Source organism: Carcharodon carcharias, chromosome 7 (assembly GCF_017639515.1).
Source record: "Carcharodon carcharias isolate sCarCar2 chromosome 7, sCarCar2.pri, whole genome shotgun sequence".
Taxonomy (NCBI): Eukaryota; Metazoa; Chordata; class Chondrichthyes; order Lamniformes; family Lamnidae; genus Carcharodon; species Carcharodon carcharias.
In genome coordinates this window covers 16,958,231-16,977,491 of record NC_054473.1, presented here as the reverse complement: position 1 = coordinate 16,977,491, position 19,261 = coordinate 16,958,231, and the positions used below count along the sequence as shown (strand labels likewise).

At 44.2% G+C, this 19,261-nt stretch overlaps 1 protein-coding gene across 4 annotated transcripts in view; it reads left to right on the top strand.

The window, feature by feature from the left end:
- The window catches only part of LOC121279936 (ubiquitin-like modifier-activating enzyme 1), a 252,922-nt gene that overhangs the window by 98,227 nt on the left and 135,434 nt on the right, over window positions 1-19,261 (top strand). For all 4 annotated transcript variants that reach the window (XM_041191513.1, XM_041191514.1, XM_041191515.1 and 1 more), the window contains exons 17-18: window positions 5,499-5,694; window positions 13,693-13,767. In XM_041191513.1, the coding sequence (XP_041047447.1) occupies window positions 5,499-5,694; window positions 13,693-13,767 (271 nt within the window). The remainder of the gene's footprint in view (window positions 1-5,498; window positions 5,695-13,692; window positions 13,768-19,261) is intronic.

The window sequence follows — 19,261 nt, the reverse complement described above, 5'->3', positions numbered from 1 at the left end:
GAGCCAGAGCTGACACCTAAAATAGCTATCTAGCTTACTTCAGAAGGCCGCTAAGACTCCTTGATATCCTGTGATGGCTTTTCTCTCCTATAAAATAAAGTCACTTTTTTCAAAATCTGTTAATTCCGGGGAAGTGGCTGTAGCTGGCAAGGGCATTATTTTATACCCTTCCTGACTTGCCCTGAGAAGGTAGTGGGCCACTGCGTTGAACTGAAGCAGTTTGATACAACCAGGTTAGTTAAGATTCAGTCATCGGTGTGGGATTGGAGTCTAGTATAGGCCAAACTGGGTAAGGACAGCACATTTCCTTCAATGAAAGGTTACTAGTGAATCAGTTGGCATTTTCTGACAATCTGACAGTTTCATGGTCACTTCTACTGGTGCCAGCATTTTATTCCCAGATTCTTTTAAACACCAAATCCAAATTCGCAAACTGCTACGGTGTTTATTTGAACTCATGGTCATACAGGCAGCCTGGTCCACAGGGAACCAACCAGTGAAAATGTGGGTTTAAGGAAACTAGTTTCAGGAAAGTGAATGCCAGGAACTAGTTACCTATGTTTGAGCTAAAAGTGTCAACCAGACTGAAGAGTAAAGGTGGCAGTGTGCAGCATGGAGATTATTCCCCATTGGCAAGGATAGAGGGCAATAAACGGTATTAAAGCACCTTGTGATGCCATGTGTAATGAGTTAAATGGGAATGCATTCTCATTGATGTACATGTGTATCCTGGTGTGTAGGAGGGATTTTACACTTTTCAAATATGTAATATTTTGACTGATTATATACAGGGTTACATACATATGAACAAGGAGCTGGAGTAGGCAATTTGGCCATGGGGCCTACTCTGTCATCCAATAAGATCACAGCTGATCTGATTATGGCCTCAGCTCCACATTCCATCTATCCCCGATAACCCTTGACTCTCTCGTTAGTCAAGAATCCATCCACCTCTGCCTTAAAAATATTCATTGACCCTTCTTTCACTGCTCTCTGGGGAAGAAAGGTCCAAAGATTCATGACCATCCAAGAGAAAAAATTTCTTTTCATCTCCGTATTAAATGGGAGACTCCTTATTTTTAAACTGTGTTCCCTAGGTCTAGTCTCTCCCACAAGGGCAAACATCCTTTCAGGATCCACCCTGTCAAATTCCCTCAGGATCTTAAATATTTCGATAAGCTCATCTCTCGTTCTTCTCAACTCCAGTGGATACAGGCCCAGCCTGTCCGACCTTTCCTCATACTGCAACCCTTTCATCCCAAGTTATCAGTTGACTATTAGTAAGTGTATGAATATATGTGTCTCCCTCATTTTTTTGGTGTCCTGGTCCTTAGTTATCCATCAACCACCTTAAAACAGATTACCTGGTCATTATCACATTGTTGTTTATGGAACATTACTGTGCAGAAGACTTTTCATTACAGCAATGACTACACTTCAAAAAGGACTTCCTCAGCTGTAAAGCACTTTGTGACATCCTGAGGTTGTAAATGGGTACAATATAAAACTTGCTTTCTATCTTTCCCACCCTCTTCCCTTTTTCACATGGGCATGTTTCGAATAGTCTTTCCTCTGTCTGCTTGACTGTCACCCATACACACTGTGGCAAAGTAGGCTTGTGCTGAACGTACCCATTGCATTTAATATAGAGGTGGTTATGTACCATTGTATGGGAGCGTGTTGCATGATTAGAGAGATGGGAGTTCTTTGTCACGAAGCCGAGTCCACTTGACAGCTACTAATTTAACCAATTCAGTGACGCACGTTGTGTCCCCCTCAGCTGCAGAATCTGTGCACATGTTGCTGTGACCAAAGCACAATCACAAAATGAATGCAGATGAGCAAGGCCATTTGGCCCCTCATCCTTTATCCATCCTCGCAGAGCCTATCCAGCCCACAGTCAAGTCCGATTGTTTCGGAAACAATTCCAGGGATTTTTGCCCCCCATTACTCTTACCTGTGATTTTATTACAAAGAATGATTTTCTAAAAAAGAGTGCCCCACTCTATTTTGACCCAGTGTTCTACTCCTGCAGTTTGCTGTAATTTGTTGGGTTGATTTTCTATTCCCTTAAATGATAGATAATCTTTATAAGATTACCTATTAAAATGATTGCATCTGGTCAGCCAAATATTCCACCTCCCATATAGGATGAAGGAGACACTCTGGAATACATTGAGCACTTCCCATACCTTGGCAGCCACCTCTCTCAAAAGGCCATCATTGACGAGGAGACCCAACACCGGATCAGCTGCGCCAGCTCAACCTTCTACAAACTACGGCAGCAAGTGTTTGACAGCAAAGACCTCCGCAAGTCAACAAAAGTCCGACTGTACAGAGCATTTGTGGTGGGTCACCACACTCCTGTACTGCAGTGAGACATGGAGTGTGTATCAACGACACAAAAGAGCACTGTAGAAATTCCACCAGCGATGCCTCTGCCGCATCCTCCGGGTTCAATGGCAGGACTGTCGAACAAATGCTGGTGCCCTTCTTGAAGCCAGCTCAACAAGCACTCAGGAGAAAGTCCCACAAAATCCATTTCGATGGGCTGGACACGTGTCTGGAGGACTGAAAAACTGTCTTCCCCAGCCAGGTCCTGTTTCCTCAACTCTCAGAATGTCCAACCTTCTGGGAGGAGAAAGGAAACGTTTCAAAGAAACACTGAAGCTCTCCTGAAGTTTGGCAGCATTGACATTAAATGATGGGAGAAGCTTGCCACCAACAGAATAGCAGCAACTTGTCCATCAAGCTGCGCCACACTTTTGAGTCCAAACATCTTAATGATGAGACAGAGAAGGGAAGAAAAGGAAGCAAATCCTGCACTCCGGATCCCACTACCTCATCGGATGTCCTGCCCCATGTGCCCAAATATACGCGGGACAAGACTCGGCCTGTTCAGTCACATGAAGACCCATGGCAGAAACTCTCAACCTTGACTAGACACAATACGTGAATCGAGGGACAGCTGACGATGGTGACTTCATCCGCTGCCTCTAATTTTTACTGTACAGAAATGAAACAGAGAATTATTTAATTGGTAGCTTTTTGATGTGTTATTTTTCAATGTCTTTTTTACAACTCTCTAACCTATACCCACTTTTTAACATATCAGCATGAAAATAACATGTTAAAATTACAAGCTACTGTTGTAGGGTGGCCGAGTTGTACTATTGCTAACAGAGTTGATCTGCAGACACTTCTTGGGCAGGAATATTAAGTTTATTTACAATATACTCAGCAGCAACTACACGTGTGCTTTCAACTCCAACACTATCTCTACACTGACTGCTGAGATAGCGCATGGTACTCTCCTATTGGTTATGACAGATCATGTGATCTTCCCTAACACGTATTATTTTTAAAAGGTACATTGCACACTAAATAAAACTATAATTACTACAGCTGCAAAGATTTATATCCAACTCCTTTCATCCTTCAGTTGTGTTATTCCATTCTAACTGAAATATTATCTCTGTATATTGTCATTCTTTACCATCATCATGAGCTGACAAAACTTGCATTTTCTTTTAACTCTTGAATTACAAGGACTTGTGCAGAGATGTTTGATGTTCCCCAACTCTCCATTCACTGGAATTCTTCTGCAGCTGCCAATTTAAAATTCTCGTCTTTTGGTTCAAACCCCTCACTGGCCTTAGCCCTCCCTACCTTTGTAACCTCCTCCAGCAGTACTACGCTCTCTGTAATCGTACAATTCCAGCCCCTTAAGCATCTCTTCTTCTTTGTGTGTCAGCCATGGCTCAGTTGGTAACACTCTCGCCACAGAGTCACATGGTTCCAGGTTCAAGCCCAACTCCAAAACATAAGCACAAAAATCAAGGCTGACAGCACTGGACTGTCGGGGATGCCGACAATTGAGATGTTAAACCGAGGCCCCATCTGCCTGCTCAGGTGGATATAAGAAGATCCCATGGCACTCTTTCAAAGAAGAGGAGGGGAGTTCTCCTCAGTGCCTTGACCAATAGATATCTCTCAATCAACATCACACAAAAAAAAGATTTTTTGTTGTTTGTGGGAGTTTGCTATATGCAAATTGGCAGCCACATTTGCTGAATTACAATGGTTGTTAATAGTATGTTAGTTATATTGTAAAGATACACAGGTGAAGGGCATTGTTTAAAGAAGTACTTTGAGCACATATAAATAGGGAACAGCTGGGACACTAGGTGTGAGAGGAGGGCTATGAGACTGAACAAAGTCAATGAACTCAGTAAAGAAAAGTTCCGTGTCTTGGTTTTGACTTCACCAATTGGCTTGGACTCTATTAACAACTGTGACTACACTTCCACAAGTTCTTCATTGGCTGTAAAGCACTGACATGTTCAGTGATTGTGAAAATCACTATATAAATGCAAGTCTTCCTTTTTTCCCTTCACCACACAATTACAAACCATAGTCAGCTATCTAGGCCCTAAGCTGTAGAATTCCTTCTCTAAAATCTGCCTCCTTTTCAGGCGATCCTTAAAACCTACCTCCTTGGCCACCTTCCTAATGTCTCCTTTTGTGGCTCACTTTCGAATTTTGGTGGCTATTGCTCTTGTGAGACATCTTAGTCTATTTTGCTATGTTAAAAGGTGCACATTGTTACTGGGAGTAAATAGAAAGAGAGAGAGAGGCTGAAGTGAGGGAGATAAAAATGTAGTGAAACAGGAGGGGAGGAAGGGATTAAAATAAAAGGAGAGACAAAGAGGAGCAGACTAAAGTGAAGTGCAGGAAATAACAAGGTTTGCAAGAAATGCCAAAAAGTTTGGGGGTTAGGCTTAGCATTTAGCAATGTTTCAGCATGACTCAAAAGCAATTTAATCAGCCCCCTCATTAGATGTATCATAGGCCTGGCTCACTATACTAAAGGGTAAAACCCCTGCTGCAAAACAGAAATTGGGCCTTTCGAATGGGAGCCCATTGCTCAATTGCTGCAACCAGCAGGTTAAAATCTAAATTTTGAAGCTGGTGCCTTCTAGCAGCCTAGACAATAAGCTGCGGAATTACCTCCCTAAGCCGTTGTTATTCTCTCTCTCTCTCCTCCTTTAAAACCGGTCCTTAAAACAAACCTCTTCATCCAAGCTTTTGGTCCTCCTTGCTAATATCTCCTTAAGGGAGGCTGGGTGTCAAACTTTGTTTCATAATGCTCCTGTGACGTGTCTGGGAATGTTTTGCTTCCTTAAAGGTGTTATATAAATCCAAGTTGTTGTTGTGAACATTAAGGCCACCTCAGAAGGTTTCTTCCTTCTTTACCATTTGCAGATGATAGAACCTGACAGTGCCTGTATTTATTTGCAATATTTCACTTTAGAATGCAAATTTAAAGAATGGGGCACGCTTTTTTTACATGCTTTAAAAATAAAATTGTTGCTGTTTCCCTTTGCGTCCAACTGTCTGTCCTTGACTTGACATTACGGTGTAAGTTGTAATACCACTTGTTTCTTAACTGGAGTCTGAACTCTAAATGATAACCGACTCTTCTTTACATTAAACAGAGACCGTTCTTTTATTGATCATGCAATGGCGCTACAGGAAGGTCAGGCTTTGGAAATCCTGGAAGGTGTTTACAAGAGTCTGGATACCGATAAGCCCGAGTCCTGGGCCGACTGCGTGGCCTGGTCCAGGAGACACTGGCAGACACGATACAACAACAACATCCGGCAGCTCCTGCACAATTTCCCACCGGAGCAGGTACGGGAGCAGGGGGGGGCAATGGAGACTGTCTGGGGCTTTGGAATAAATCAGTGTTTCAGCACCGGGACTGAACAAGAGTAATTACTCTGGCAGCAAGGTTTAATAGGAAGAGATTTTCATACGGAGCCTTGTCACAGACTGAACAATATTTCTTTTAAGATGGATAACAGACTTTTTTTTTCCCCCTGTGCAGGATAGGGGTTACTGAAAGGTAATGTGTACTGCAGTACTATTCATCATACTGTATGTTCTTTTAAAAAAAACTGCAATTATGTGATTTTTTTTTTCTTTATGCTTACGTTTCCACTTACCCCATGTTGGCCCTTTATTACTTCAGATATTTATCTTCAACACCTGGCGGAGATCACAGAGAGGTGACCTTTGACCCCGGCCCACTTTCTAGCAGCGTCAATCCTCACTCTACTGAGGTGGAAGCTTAGCCAATAATTTCTTCTAAAGCGAACAGCCAGTGTTCTGATCCATCAGCCCTGCGAGGAACAGAGTGGTATCTGGATTCCCATATACAGTTCTTTTTCCTATGGAGCCTGGTTCGAATGGGTTGAAAATTTCCTTTTCCTGGTGGCTGTAGAGGTTTGAAATGAAGTGACCCTGCTCACCCTTCAGCCAGTTTTATTTTCGATTTCCCCAGGTCTTCGGAGTCTTGCATGTTATGAGACTCGCTGGGACTTTGGTGCCATAGATGCTTCCACACCGCCTCGCCCAAGTGACCCTTTCTTAATGCATCTCAGTGTCTGAGTTATTTCACCGTGGGTGGCACCATCTCACTTTTTCCAACACAGGGTCTTGGCCGTCAGTCAGGAGCGGGAGCCCAGTGTTTTTTTTTCTGTTCATTCATTCGTGGGACGTGAGCGCCGATGGCTAGGCCAGTACTCATTATCCATCGCCCTTGAGAAAGCGCTGGTGAGCCGCCTTCTCAAACCGCTGAAGACCATGTGGTGTAGGTGCTATTAGGAAGGGAGTTCCAGGATTTTGACCCAGAGACAGTAAAGGAATGGTGATATAGTTCCAAGTCAGGATGGTGAGTGACTTTGGAAGGAACCTTTAGTGGGTGGTGTTCCCATACATCTGCTGCCCTTATCCTTCTAGGTAGTAGAGGTCGACTATTTGGAAGGTGATGTCAAAGGAAGCTTGGCGAATTATTGCTGCCACTGGTGGAGGGAGTGAATGTTTAAGGGGGTGGAGGTGGTGCCAGTCAAGCAGGCTGCTTTCTCCTGAATGGTGTCAAGATTCTTGAGTGTTGTTGGAGCTGCACTCATCCAGGCAAGTAGAATGTATTCCATCACACTCCGGACTTGTGCCTTGTAGATGGTGGACAGGCTTTGGGGAGTGAGGAGGTGAGTTGCTCGCCAGAGAATTCCCAATCTCGCCCTGCTGTTGCAGCCACAGTATTGACATAGTTGGTTAAGTCAAGCTTCTGGTCAGAGGTAACCCAAGGATGATGATGATGGGGGATTTATCAATAGTAATGTTGTTACATATCAAGGGTAGATGTTTAGATTCTCTCTTGTTGGATATGGTCATTGCTTGGCATATGTAATACGATTGTTACTTGCCACTTACCAGTCCAAGCCAGAATGTTGATCAGGTCCACTGATGTAGCTTGAAATAACCTGACTGTTACCCAGACTGAGATCACCTAACTCGGTATAGGCCAGGGTTTAAACCTGAAGCAACATGGACCACGCCACCCCCACCCATCCCCAATCTTCTTCCACTCCAACCATACTACGTGGCACATTTACCAATTACATCACTAGGGGAGCTTTCATTCAAGACCTCAATGGGTTTTAAGTACACTGCACAAATCAGCTCATAATTCAACACAATTTGGCATTAACTAAGCATTTTTTTTCATCAAGAAATGACAGGGTAATGGATGTATCATGCTGATACAGCAAGGATACTTTCCGGAGTCTGAGCTTTCAAGGCATTGTTAGGAAGAGAGTGTGTTCTGCATTTAGCCTATGCTGGCCTGAACTGACTGACCCTGATACCGCGTGTTCCATGCCAAGAAACTCTGAATTCTCCAGCACTAGCATTCCTTATCTGGATGAGTGCAAATCCTCCTCCCCACAACAAATCAGAATTAATTTTGGCAAAATTTCCTGGCAAGGAAACACCAGCTGGCTGTTTTTGCAAAACATTACGAAGTGCGGTGTGCACAGTGTAAACCTTTACATGGAAGAGATGAGATATTGTGAGAAATAGCTATGGGAAATCAGGCTGCATCATCGACTACTGCTAATTTTATCCAGCTGTGGAGCATAGAAACATTACAGCACAGGAGACCACTCAGCCTATCGTGCCTGTACCAACTCCTTGAAAGAGCTATCCTCTTATTGTTGTTGTTGTCATCCAATTAATCCCACTGCTCTCCCTACTCTTTTTTCCCTATAGCCCTTGAAGTTTTTCCGCTAATGACCGAGAACTCATTAGGACAGAGTTAGTTCTGCATGGCAACTAGCGGAAATACTCTGATCAAGAAATTGCTATGCAGCATGTCCCTCGCAGTTAGGCTGAGATTGGGCCTCGTTTAAGCTGGTAACTCTGGTTCCTACTGGTGTCCATTGGGGAAAATTGATGATGTCCAGTTCTTCACACCCCCACGGGGAGATGGTTTTGTTACACTTTTGGACTCCTTTGTAGCAGCTTGCATTTATATAGCACCTTCAATGTTGGAGCGTCGTCAGACAAAAAGTCGACACCGGGCCATAGAAGGAGACATTCGGGCAAGTGATCAAAGGATAATTTTTAAGGAATATCTTAAAGGAGGGGAGAGAGAGAGACAGACAGACAGAGAGAGAGCAAGAGGGAGAGAGACAGAGAGAGAGGGTTAGGGAGGGAATTCTCAAACTTGGGGGTCCACCAATGGTGCAGCGAAGCTAATCGGGGATGCGCAAGAGGCCAGAATTGCAGGGATCTTAAAGGGTTGGGGCTGCAGGAGATTAAAAAGATGGGTGGAGAGAGGCTTCGGAGGGATTGACCTCCTTTGTAAAGGGGAGGCTAATAACATAATTTAAGAACTAATTAATTTAATCCTCTTTGGAGTGCCAGGCTGCTTCCACTGCCTGGACTCCCCCTAGTGTCACCCATTTGTGGCCTTAAACTTAGGATGGAACCTGATGTACGTGTCTTCTGGTGGAGTTAGCAGTGGTTCCAAGCAGAGTGGCCAAGAGATTTCAGGGCTTTCCGCTTTAGTTATTCCCACATACATTCTTCAGAGGGAAGAATTTTATGCTGGCTCAGGTACCGCTGGATAAATGAATTATTCCTTAATTAATTGAAATGTTAAACTAAAATCAGCTGATGAGACCTAGCTGCCTCCTGTGAGCTCACTGTCAGACACCGGCCTTTTGTAATATTGCTTTCGGGGTAAGCCAAGTAAAAGGTTAATCCTGAATGAAAACAAGAGGCTTTGTGTTGGCACGTGTGCAGTCGGGGCCTGTGGAGGATAGATTACAGATTTAAAAGCCGGATGTAATGTGGCAAAAATAGGTTCTCAACGGGCACAATCGCACCCGTCGCAACATCCCAAAATAAAAATGCAACTGGTTCAGGTTTATAACATGTGAGAGCAGACGGATGTAGAAACAGAATTCTTGCAGTTTTTTTTTAAATGGTCTCGTTCAGGATTCTTTTCTGTTTAAAAATTCCAAGTGACGCAAAGAATTTAATTTTTTTTTACTCCACATCCGAAACTTTGGGTGGAATTTTCTGACCCCTCCCAAGACCCCACCGACATTTGAATGGCTGGTCGCACATTCCGGCCCCGCTCCTGGCCCGACGGGGATGGAAAATTCCACCCTTTGGACTTCCTTTCTGGCGAACTTTTTTAAATCCGACAGCGTCAGCCAAGAAAAACCTATTTAAGCATCAGTATTGGCGCCATTGTGTAAATTGCCTGGTGGGCAGTTACTGAGATAGTCAAGGGGGTGATAGCGTCACTTGATAGTCACTGGGATAGGGGACTTCATTTTAGCTGCCAATGTTTATTCAGTCACACAGTTGAGTTATGTAACTACAGAATGCTCCATCAATCCGTCTCCAAACTCTCTGACAGCTGCAATTTATTTAGAATGCTACAGCCACCGCCTACGCCCCCCCCCCCCCCCCCCACTGCTGGTCCTTGTGGGGCTCCATTGACATCACGTTTCCCGCTGAATCAATATCAAAATCCTCTTTCTCACAATACAAAATCCACACCTATGGGAGAATTTTATTCCCCCTTACCACCTATGGGAGAATTTTATTCCCCCTTACCAGTGAAGTGGGAGTTGAGGGGGAGGCGTGGGGTGGTGGGGAAGACGTAAAGTAGCACACTTTGTTAGCCCACTGTCTCCCCGCCCACCCGAGCAGTCCTCCATACTATGGTGGGCATGTGAGGCATCAGCCAGCCCACCCGCCCTTAGACCTATTGAGACTCTTAGCTGCCCAATATTCGGACAGTTAAGGGCTTCATTTTGCCTCCGCCACCAAAATATGATGGCAGGGGGAGGGTGGAACAAAAGGAGGCCAACCCAGTGCGAGGGTTGGACGACTGGAGCTTCTGCCACCACTGCTGAGGGAGTGAGGAAAAACAAAACGGACACAAGCCAGAGTTTAAGCACCAGATGGTGGGGAGCCAGGATGTGGGATTGGCAAAGATTACGGAGGCAGGAATGAGAAAGGCCATCTAGGGAAAACCAAAACTAGGGGCTGTAGATATAAGGTAGGCCCTAATAAATCCAATAGAGGATTCAGCACAAAGCTCCTTACCCAGAGAGTGGTTGGAATGTGGAACTCGACACCACAAGGAGCAGGTAAAGCAAATAGAATAGATGCAATTATGGGGACGTTAGATAAACATGAGGGAGAAAAGAAGGAATGGTATGCTGATTGGGGTCAAATGACACAGGCTGAAAGAAGGCTCAAACAGAGCATGAATCATACCTTGGATCAGATGTGCTGTTTCTATGCTTTATAATTCTAGATCAGTGATAGGCTCATGGTCCTGCTCTACCAATTAAATTCCTCACTCTCAGCTTGTGGACTACACTGTCTCACTGGTGATTTAGCAATGGGTCTAACTTTTGCTCGCGAGTAGGATTTACGCCCACATCCACCCAGAAGAACAGAGGTTACACCACAGTTCTGTTGGCTCATTTGGCCTGTACTTCTCCCCAGTAAGGTCTCCAAGTTAAATTAGCAGCGTTCGCTGGGGAATTGATGGGAAATCCTTCTGAATTTTTTAACATGAGTCCATCATGCCAAGACCCACTCTTTGAATAGGTAACTAATGACAGATCTGATTCGTCCAATGGTGCCTGAGTGGCAGCTCACTTGCATATCACTACAATGAATACTGATTAACCTTGAGCTTCGAGATCCTGTACCCTTACATCGTGAAGCCAGTGCATCAGGGTCTGAGAGCAGATTAAGGTATAGGATATAGATAAGAACTTCAATCAGCTCCCAAGTCCGTTATTCTAATATAACATACATTCGAATGTTCACCAGTACCATTAACATTTGGATTTCCATTTCTCACAATGGTAAAATGTATTTTGACACTCTATAGCACGATACTACTGCAAACTCAAGCATACAGACTTTTAACATGCATCAGTATTGACTCTTCTAGGGCATTTGGTTAGCTTTCTTGTTAACAATTCATTCTGGCTTGAATCTTGTAGGTGGTAGTTAGTCTTGTAACAAATAATCATCTTGTACAATGAAATCAATCTGAGGTCAGAGTTAATGATCAATCCACCTTAATTAGGCTGTGGGAGATTTGCCACACAGCCTTTAGACCTAACCAGTTAAAGGGAAAGTTCCAACACTCCCCTGATGCTTAATTGGTTAAGGCAGCAAGCAGCTGAGTCCTGCCATCCAGGAGGGTCGCAGGGTCACTGTCCAGCCCACGCTGAGATCACATCTCACGCAGGCCGATACTACAGCCAGTCTCAAAGTCCCAGGGCTGGAGAAAATTGTCCACGGTTCGTTCACACAACTGATCATCACCATCATCATCATCATCATCCTGTGACTGCTGGAAGTGCACACCTGTGGTCCACTGGGTGGAAATGGTATCGGGCAATATTATGATGCCCCCTGTAGTCGAATAGTTAGTCTGCTCTCATTATCTAAACTTGTGTACAAAAGATGGTATTGAGGCAAGGCACTGGAGGACAGCCAGCACCCATCAAAGATCCCAGACAGCAGGTAGATTCTTATTTAATTGTCCATGCTGCATTCCTGCAACTCATTTCAATCCACAAACACCTCAAAAGTTTTCCACTTACTGAGAGCAGCAATGGTTTTGTTTCAGAGGGATTTGGACCCTTTTTTGTTAGAAGTGATGATGGTGTTAAACTGCTTGTTTCCATGCCTGGAGACTCAGGGCTATTGACGTTGAAAACATCACCTACCAGACTTCGTAAGAATTCACTTTGTCAGTGATTTCTTTTCCCCCCCTACATTTCAACAGTGGTGACTCTTCCAAAGTACTTCATTGGCTGCCGAGTGCATTAGGAGGTTGCAAAATGCACTATATAAATGCAAATTCTTCCTTTTAATGCCCAAGTAAAACTTGTTTCGGCTACTCGTGTCTTTTCTGGAGTTGCAGTCTCTGTTTTGTGTGGCAGCAATGTGAATTTATCAAGACTTACCTGCTCACCCTTGCTGTTAAGTAGTTAACAGCAGCAACCAGATATGTGGAAAAACATTCACCTTGCAACCTGTCTCTACTTTAGAGACGGAATGGTAAGATTTGGTCCTGAGGCCTAAATATCAAAGACGTGACCTGTGTTTTCAAACATAAAGCCCTGGATTTTCATCCTCGAGGCGGGTAGCTGGAGTTGGGAAAATTTCCAGCTCGCCTCAGGAGAAAGTGCCAGGAAAATAGTGGATTTTCATTCTGGGGGAAGGGTGAGTCTGAACTGCAGTCAGGCCAGCCAACCCAGGAAAAGTTCAGAGGCGGCCACAGGGGCTGCCAGGTGCCCAGACGGGTTGCTTAAAAGACAAGGTCCCAGTTATAATAAAGTAAGCCCCCCCTCCCCCCCCCCGCCCAGTCCCATCATCCCTCGCACCCCCACACACAATCCCCAAGCCTCCTACTGACCCTATATGGCACCTCATGCCTGCCCATGCCAAGGTATGCCCCCCATATACACACCCTATGGCTCCTCATGCTTGCCTGTGCCATGGTGTGGCACTTCCATGCCCATGCACCCACTATACACTGTGTAGAACCAATGACACCGAAAGTGATGGAACTCCTTTTTCACTAGAGGTGCAATAAAAATTGTGCAATTGACAGAAGAGATCAGAGAGCCAGATCTGTCACACAAGCAATGTTTTCCCAGGGGCTCAGCCATTTTAACAGTCTAATGGATCTCTGAGCTTTCTGCAACCTAAAAAACATTTATTTACACAAGGTAAAGGTTTCAAGTACTTGTAGTTTCTGCTATTGATATATCAATGGGCCTGGATGATTGACACTTTTATTGACATATAGTAAAAAGGTGTTTTTTTTTAAGAGTAGTGAGGGGTGATGGGGCTAGAGGGGCATACTTTATTATAACTGGGACCTTGCCTTTAAACAGCCCACCTTGACACCCAGCAGGCCCTGTGGCTGCCTCTGATCTTTTCCCGGGTTAGCTAGCCTGACTGCGGTCCACACTCACTCCGCCCCCAGAATGAAAATCCACTATTTTCCTGGCGCTGAGGCGGGCAGGAGCTTAGGGTGCAGGTTTGTGTCCCGGACTATCCCGCACCCTCAAAAGGAAAAATGGGAAACCTCAGAAATAGGGTCTGGAATCCCGGAATCGGATCCTGGCTGCCATTTTCACCCCTCCACACATTCTCCTAACTCTGTGAAAATCCAGCCCCAAAGTGTTAAAAGCTTGAAGTTATCCCGTATACAATAGTGCTTTGTTTGGATTGAGCTAATCTGTGCTGGACTTCAACCTGATAAAATTCCTAATCTTCTTCCAGGTTACATCTTCAGGAGCTCCTTTCTGGTCGGGTTCAAAGAGATGTCCTCATCCTCTGGAATTTGATCCCAACAATGTAAGTGCTAACTCCCACATATCCAGTCCATCTCTGTACGATGCTTTGTTAGGACAAGGGAATAATTTAAGAAACGGATTGTGACTCTATTTCTCTGAGAACACTATTGAGCTTTCAAGGCGAATGATGGATGGGTAGTTTTTTTACTTACCATAAATTGTGGCATATAAGTCAACTGGCGTATAAGACGACCCCATTTTTCTGACCCCAGAAGTCATGTTTTTGCTTATACTTGGCATGTAAGTCGACCTCCTTTTCAGCCATGACATTCCATACTCACATTAGTAATCAACCTCAAATTCTGTCCCCACAGATGCATGTTTTACTTACCGGTACCTTATAGCTGGTTGTAAAGGATCAATCAGGCAATACGGACTGTATTGCGAAGGTGTGTGGGAGTTTAAGAAACACCCATTCTTTGCACTGGACGCATATGACATTTCCAAATAGCGATTACCCACACCCATGGCAGCGTTTCACTTTTATACGTGCCTTATAAGTCAACCTCCCCCATTCTGGAGGGATTTTTTTGAGGCTCCCAAGGTTGAATTATACTCCGACATCCATGGTATAAGGTTGGGTTGGGGCTGAGCTGGAAGAAACTCCAGTGATGAGGCGGTATGAGGTACCGATACTCGGAGAGGTGTGAGCTCCTCATAGCCAGTTTACTATTTCAACCAGGTCATTAAAGGAAGATAAAATACCTTTAGGAGGGATAAAGGGAACAGTTAGAGGGCAAAAATGTTGCATTGATGTAGTGGTCAGAGATCACCATTGCCAGCGGCCAGGAAGCCTGTTGACTGCTGCTATCTGAACTGGAGGCTGGTGGGATTGTGGGCCTAATAATAATATTAATCCAGTGGAGTTTGGTGGGACATCCATTGTTCATTAAACATTAGCTCGATTGTCTATAGCCGAGAGTATTTCCACAGGAAAGGGCCACCTAAATGATCTGACCTCTGGGCCGTTGATGACCATGTGTGCAGTGTGAATGTTGTGCTTTTCCTCGAGATTGAATGTCAGTCCACTGTTGGGTTCTCACGACTCTCAAAAGGCCAGATGTCAATGATTTGTTCACAAAGGAAATCCTGTGCCAAGTAATCCTGAGCCTTGTGCTGCTGTTTCATGAAGATATTCAAACACAACCCACCCCCAAAACCTTGGTTCTAATGCCACCATTTTGGGTGGGGTGAGGGGTTACATAGAAGAGTGGGGTGGGGGGGGGATGGTGAGGGGCACAGGGGGTGCGTTCAGAGGGAAAGGTTTACTGCATTATTGCAGATGTGGCATGTTGTAGCACATCAATGCACACCCCCCCCACCCCCCCATCATTGTGCACTTTTCCACAGGCAGAGAGAGAAGCCTGCCATTTGTGTTACCATGGCAACGGCATCCCGGTTAACTTGTTCATGTTTTCAGCTGTGGCGAAGCTCGAGGCTTTCCAGGAAGTGTGACCTTTGGTGCATTTAAACTGACTTCTACCTGATATCCTCCACATATTGTTCCATTCACACTCCAGCTTCCTGTTTAACTCCAGGGCCCACGTTAAATCCCATGGTTTGTGAATGGAGATGAAGGAGCAGCAACATAAACACATTGCATTTCCAAAATCCAAACAAGCGGAGTTACAGTTTCGACCGGCTGCAAAAGGGATTTAACCCAACAGCAAAGTGCAGCAGGAGCATTCAGCAAACAAAATAGTGGAGGGAAGCTGAAAACCTGCCAGTATTGCATCATCTTTCACTCTTGCAAGACTGCACAATGCTTTTTTCAAGTTCCTTGATTCCGTCTGTGTACTCCAATTCGAAATGGTAATCGCCAGGAAGTTAATGGGGTGCAGGGGGGGGCGACAATATGGAGGTCAGGTTCTTGTATTTCCTTGAGTACAGAAGATTGAGCGGTGATGTGAAACTGGTGAGGCGATACGTTTTGCTCGCAAGAGTGAGGAGAGCCAGCACGTACTAACGTGATATAAATGTTAAAACTGGAGCACAGTGTCCAATTTTGCACACCGCACTTTAGGGAGAACAGGCAGGCTTTGGAGAGGGTACAGAAGAGATTGACTCGAATGGTTCCAGGGATGCGGATTTACGGCAACCCGGATAGACTAGAGAAACTGGGGTTGTTCTCCTTAGAGCAGAGAAAGCAAAGAGGAAATTTGATAGAGGCGCTTAAAAATTATGAAGGGTTTAGATACAGTAAATGAAGAGAATTTTTTCCAATAGCTGAAGGGGCCAATAACAGTATAGATTTAAGGTGATTGATGAGAAAACACTGAGGTGACATGAGGGAATTTTTTTTTTCTGGGGAGTTGGGAATGTTTGGTTGGGAGTTGGAATGTTAGCATGGTGGATACAGATTCAGTAGTATGGAATTGGATAAACATTTGAAGGAGAAAATTTGTAGGGCTTTAGGAAAAGAGAGGGGAATGGGACTAACTGTATTGCTCTCAAAAGGGCCTACACAGGCTGAATGGGCCACTCCCGGTGCTGTATTATTCTTCGATTAATGCTTAAAAATGAATGGTGCTGAACTTCGAACCTTATGATGGAAGGAAGGTCAAGCGTAATCATGGACTGACCCAATGGAAGTCCATGGTTGCCAATGCAACACCCTCTTAGGGCATGGTACCAGGAGGAGGAGGATTTGGGTTAATTTGATTGGCCCTAGCATCTTTGTACAAGAAAAGAGAAAATCAGATAGGCTTCTGACTCCTGATCAGTATCTGAGAAAGTGATCTTATTGAAAGTGTCTACCTGTGAATGTTGGGTGAGGACAAGTGTAGGCTTGGCTGGTGTTGAATATCCTATTTACACTCAGTATTCAGGCCACTGGGTAAAGCATCAGCAAACACCTGTGCCAATACCTGTGATATGTGACAAGATCATCATCAATATAGGGTAATATCTACAATGATGGGGTAAGATTATACAGTGGAGAACCAAAAGTGGAGACTAGCAATGGCCAATGAGACAGATGTCCAAGAAACAATGTAAGTTCAGATGGGTGCTTGTCATAAGGACACATGAGGCAGTGGTTCTCAGTTGAGTGCTGTAGTGTGGGAGATTGGCATGTTCGCACCTCCCTGTGTTTCAGACATGTGCTCATGCCAACCAGTCACAAAATACTTGCCAGTGTGCAAGATGACTCCACAGCTTATCAGTAAAAAGGCAGTGATTGGCATAAATTACCCTCTCTGTACTGCAGTAGATAGACCCTATCTGTCTATCCTTTCACGTTTCATGCCCAGGAAAGGCATGTCCTATTCATAACTTTTAAGACATGAAATTTACTCAGTGTGGAATATTCTGGGACCGATTTTTCTTTTAAAAATAGAAAATAAAATGCTGCAAAAGATGGCCATCATCTGACTTGGCCTTTGGATTCAAAAACTGCCACTGTCTCAGAAGAACACATTCCAGACTTAAAAAATGTCACTACCCATCTCCTGAGACCATCCGAAAGTTATTTCCTGATTTGAATAGGTCATTCTGAAACAAAGATGGTGATTGTCTCAACCTTCCCAGGGTGAATGTCTGCAAACAATAACAGAATTTGGCTCATCAACTTAAGCCCTACCTTATATTTGGTAAAAAGGGGACTCTGAGAAGCCACATGGTAAGGCAGCCATGTTGGTTCCCCCTTATTAAATCTTTAAGTGCTGTCTGAAAAGGGCAACAACACATATGCCTTAAGAACTGGAGTCTGCAACATTGTAAGGTCTCCAAACCTGTTCACTTTCAATTCCGCCAATATAGCAAACCGACCTGCTGGTATTGAGAGTACAAGTAACCAGCTTTGTAAACTGAAGAAAGTCCATCTCTTCAAGAGAATCCAACAACAGCTCTGATATATGGCTTCAGCGATTGAATTCATCTAGACTATAATTCAGGGGTGAAAACATATTCTTCATCAGGGCCTGCAACACGTGTTTCCCAAGACAAGCCAATCATGTGAATTATGAACTATTCTTATGTCTATAACTCATAAAAATTCACTTTTGTCTTTAACTTTACTTTCCCAGAGAGAGTGAGGGTGTGAGTATGATTGTGTGAGTGTGTCAGGGTGGGCACATGAAGAAACAACCCTCTTCATTTAAACCCATAAAAAGCTTGCTGCTAGTTATTCAAATTGTCCACACACTCTGGGGTAAAAAAGAAACATGTGCGAACACCCGCACTTCCTCTCAAAAGCTTACTGATGTCAGACAGTAGAGAAGGGAACAGGGTTTGCAGTAGCTCTCTCTCACCCTGTCGTAACATATCCATAAGACAACATAACCAAACTTTTAAGATTAAAAAGCTCCATTTGGCCAATGATACCGATTCAACATGTTTGCTGTGGTGTGCTGGCATAATGCATTGGTAACTACGGGAGTGACGCCAAGGAGTTCATGCTTGTGACATCTCTTACGAGTTCTGTTTCTGACCCTGCCACTAGTTAGTGAAGGCCAATCGATTAGCAGGAACGGAAAGGTAGAAGAGATGCAACCCAAGTCTTTATGATAACAACATAAGAAATAGGAGCAGTAGGCCATTCAGCCCCTCAAGCCTTCCCTGCCATTCAGTAAGATCGTGGCTGCTCTGAACATTGCCTTACTTCCGCGTTTCAGCCTGCCCCTGATAACCCTTGACTCCCTTGTCAATCAAAAACCTGTCTAGTGTTACCGAGAAGCATGGATAACATAGATCCACAGATGATGCAAGCGTACTAGTTAATCTGGGAATGTGTGCGCAGAAATATCAAATGTGAGAATAAAACCCAACAGACCTGAGGGAAGTCTAACAATGAAAAAAAGTTATGGTGGAAATGTGGAATCCATTTGTACCAAAAATAATTGTCAATTAATTCCTTCATAAAGAGTGAATCTTGATAGGAATGGGATTAGAGGCCATAGGGACAAATTCAGATGGAGACAATCAAATACTTCAAGGAACACAGTGGTTCCTGTGTTGTGGGAATTGTGGAACTGTCTGCAGAGGAAAATTGGACTTGAAGGATATTCAGGACTTTCCCCAGAGGAAACTCCCTCAGGAGATTAATTGATTGGATTCCATGGAGTACATTGTGCAAGGCCCACTGAACCAACAGTCTCTTTGGGTCGGTGGCCATTTATTATCCCATGCCTCCTTTTTTTCCTGTATGGGGCAGCTGGGGGAGGATTCCATTTGGAGTGCTTGCAGAGTGGAAATTAGTTAAAATTTACGACAGAGGGTGAGTCGGAGCAGAATGGAAGAGTCAGGACTCAACGACAGTCATTCTTAAAGGGATCAGAAAAGAGAGATTGCTGTTATACTTGGTGGAAGTTCAGACATTAGTCCTAAATTCATTCACTTTGGGGAGCCCATAAGTTGGAATCTTTAGAATTATCCAGAGTAGCTCAGTAAATAAAAACAACTAAAGTAAAATTATAGAGGGAATGTTTAGGAGATACTTCACCATGATAGGAATTAACCACAAAGTTCCCTTTTCATTCTCTACACCACTTGAGTGT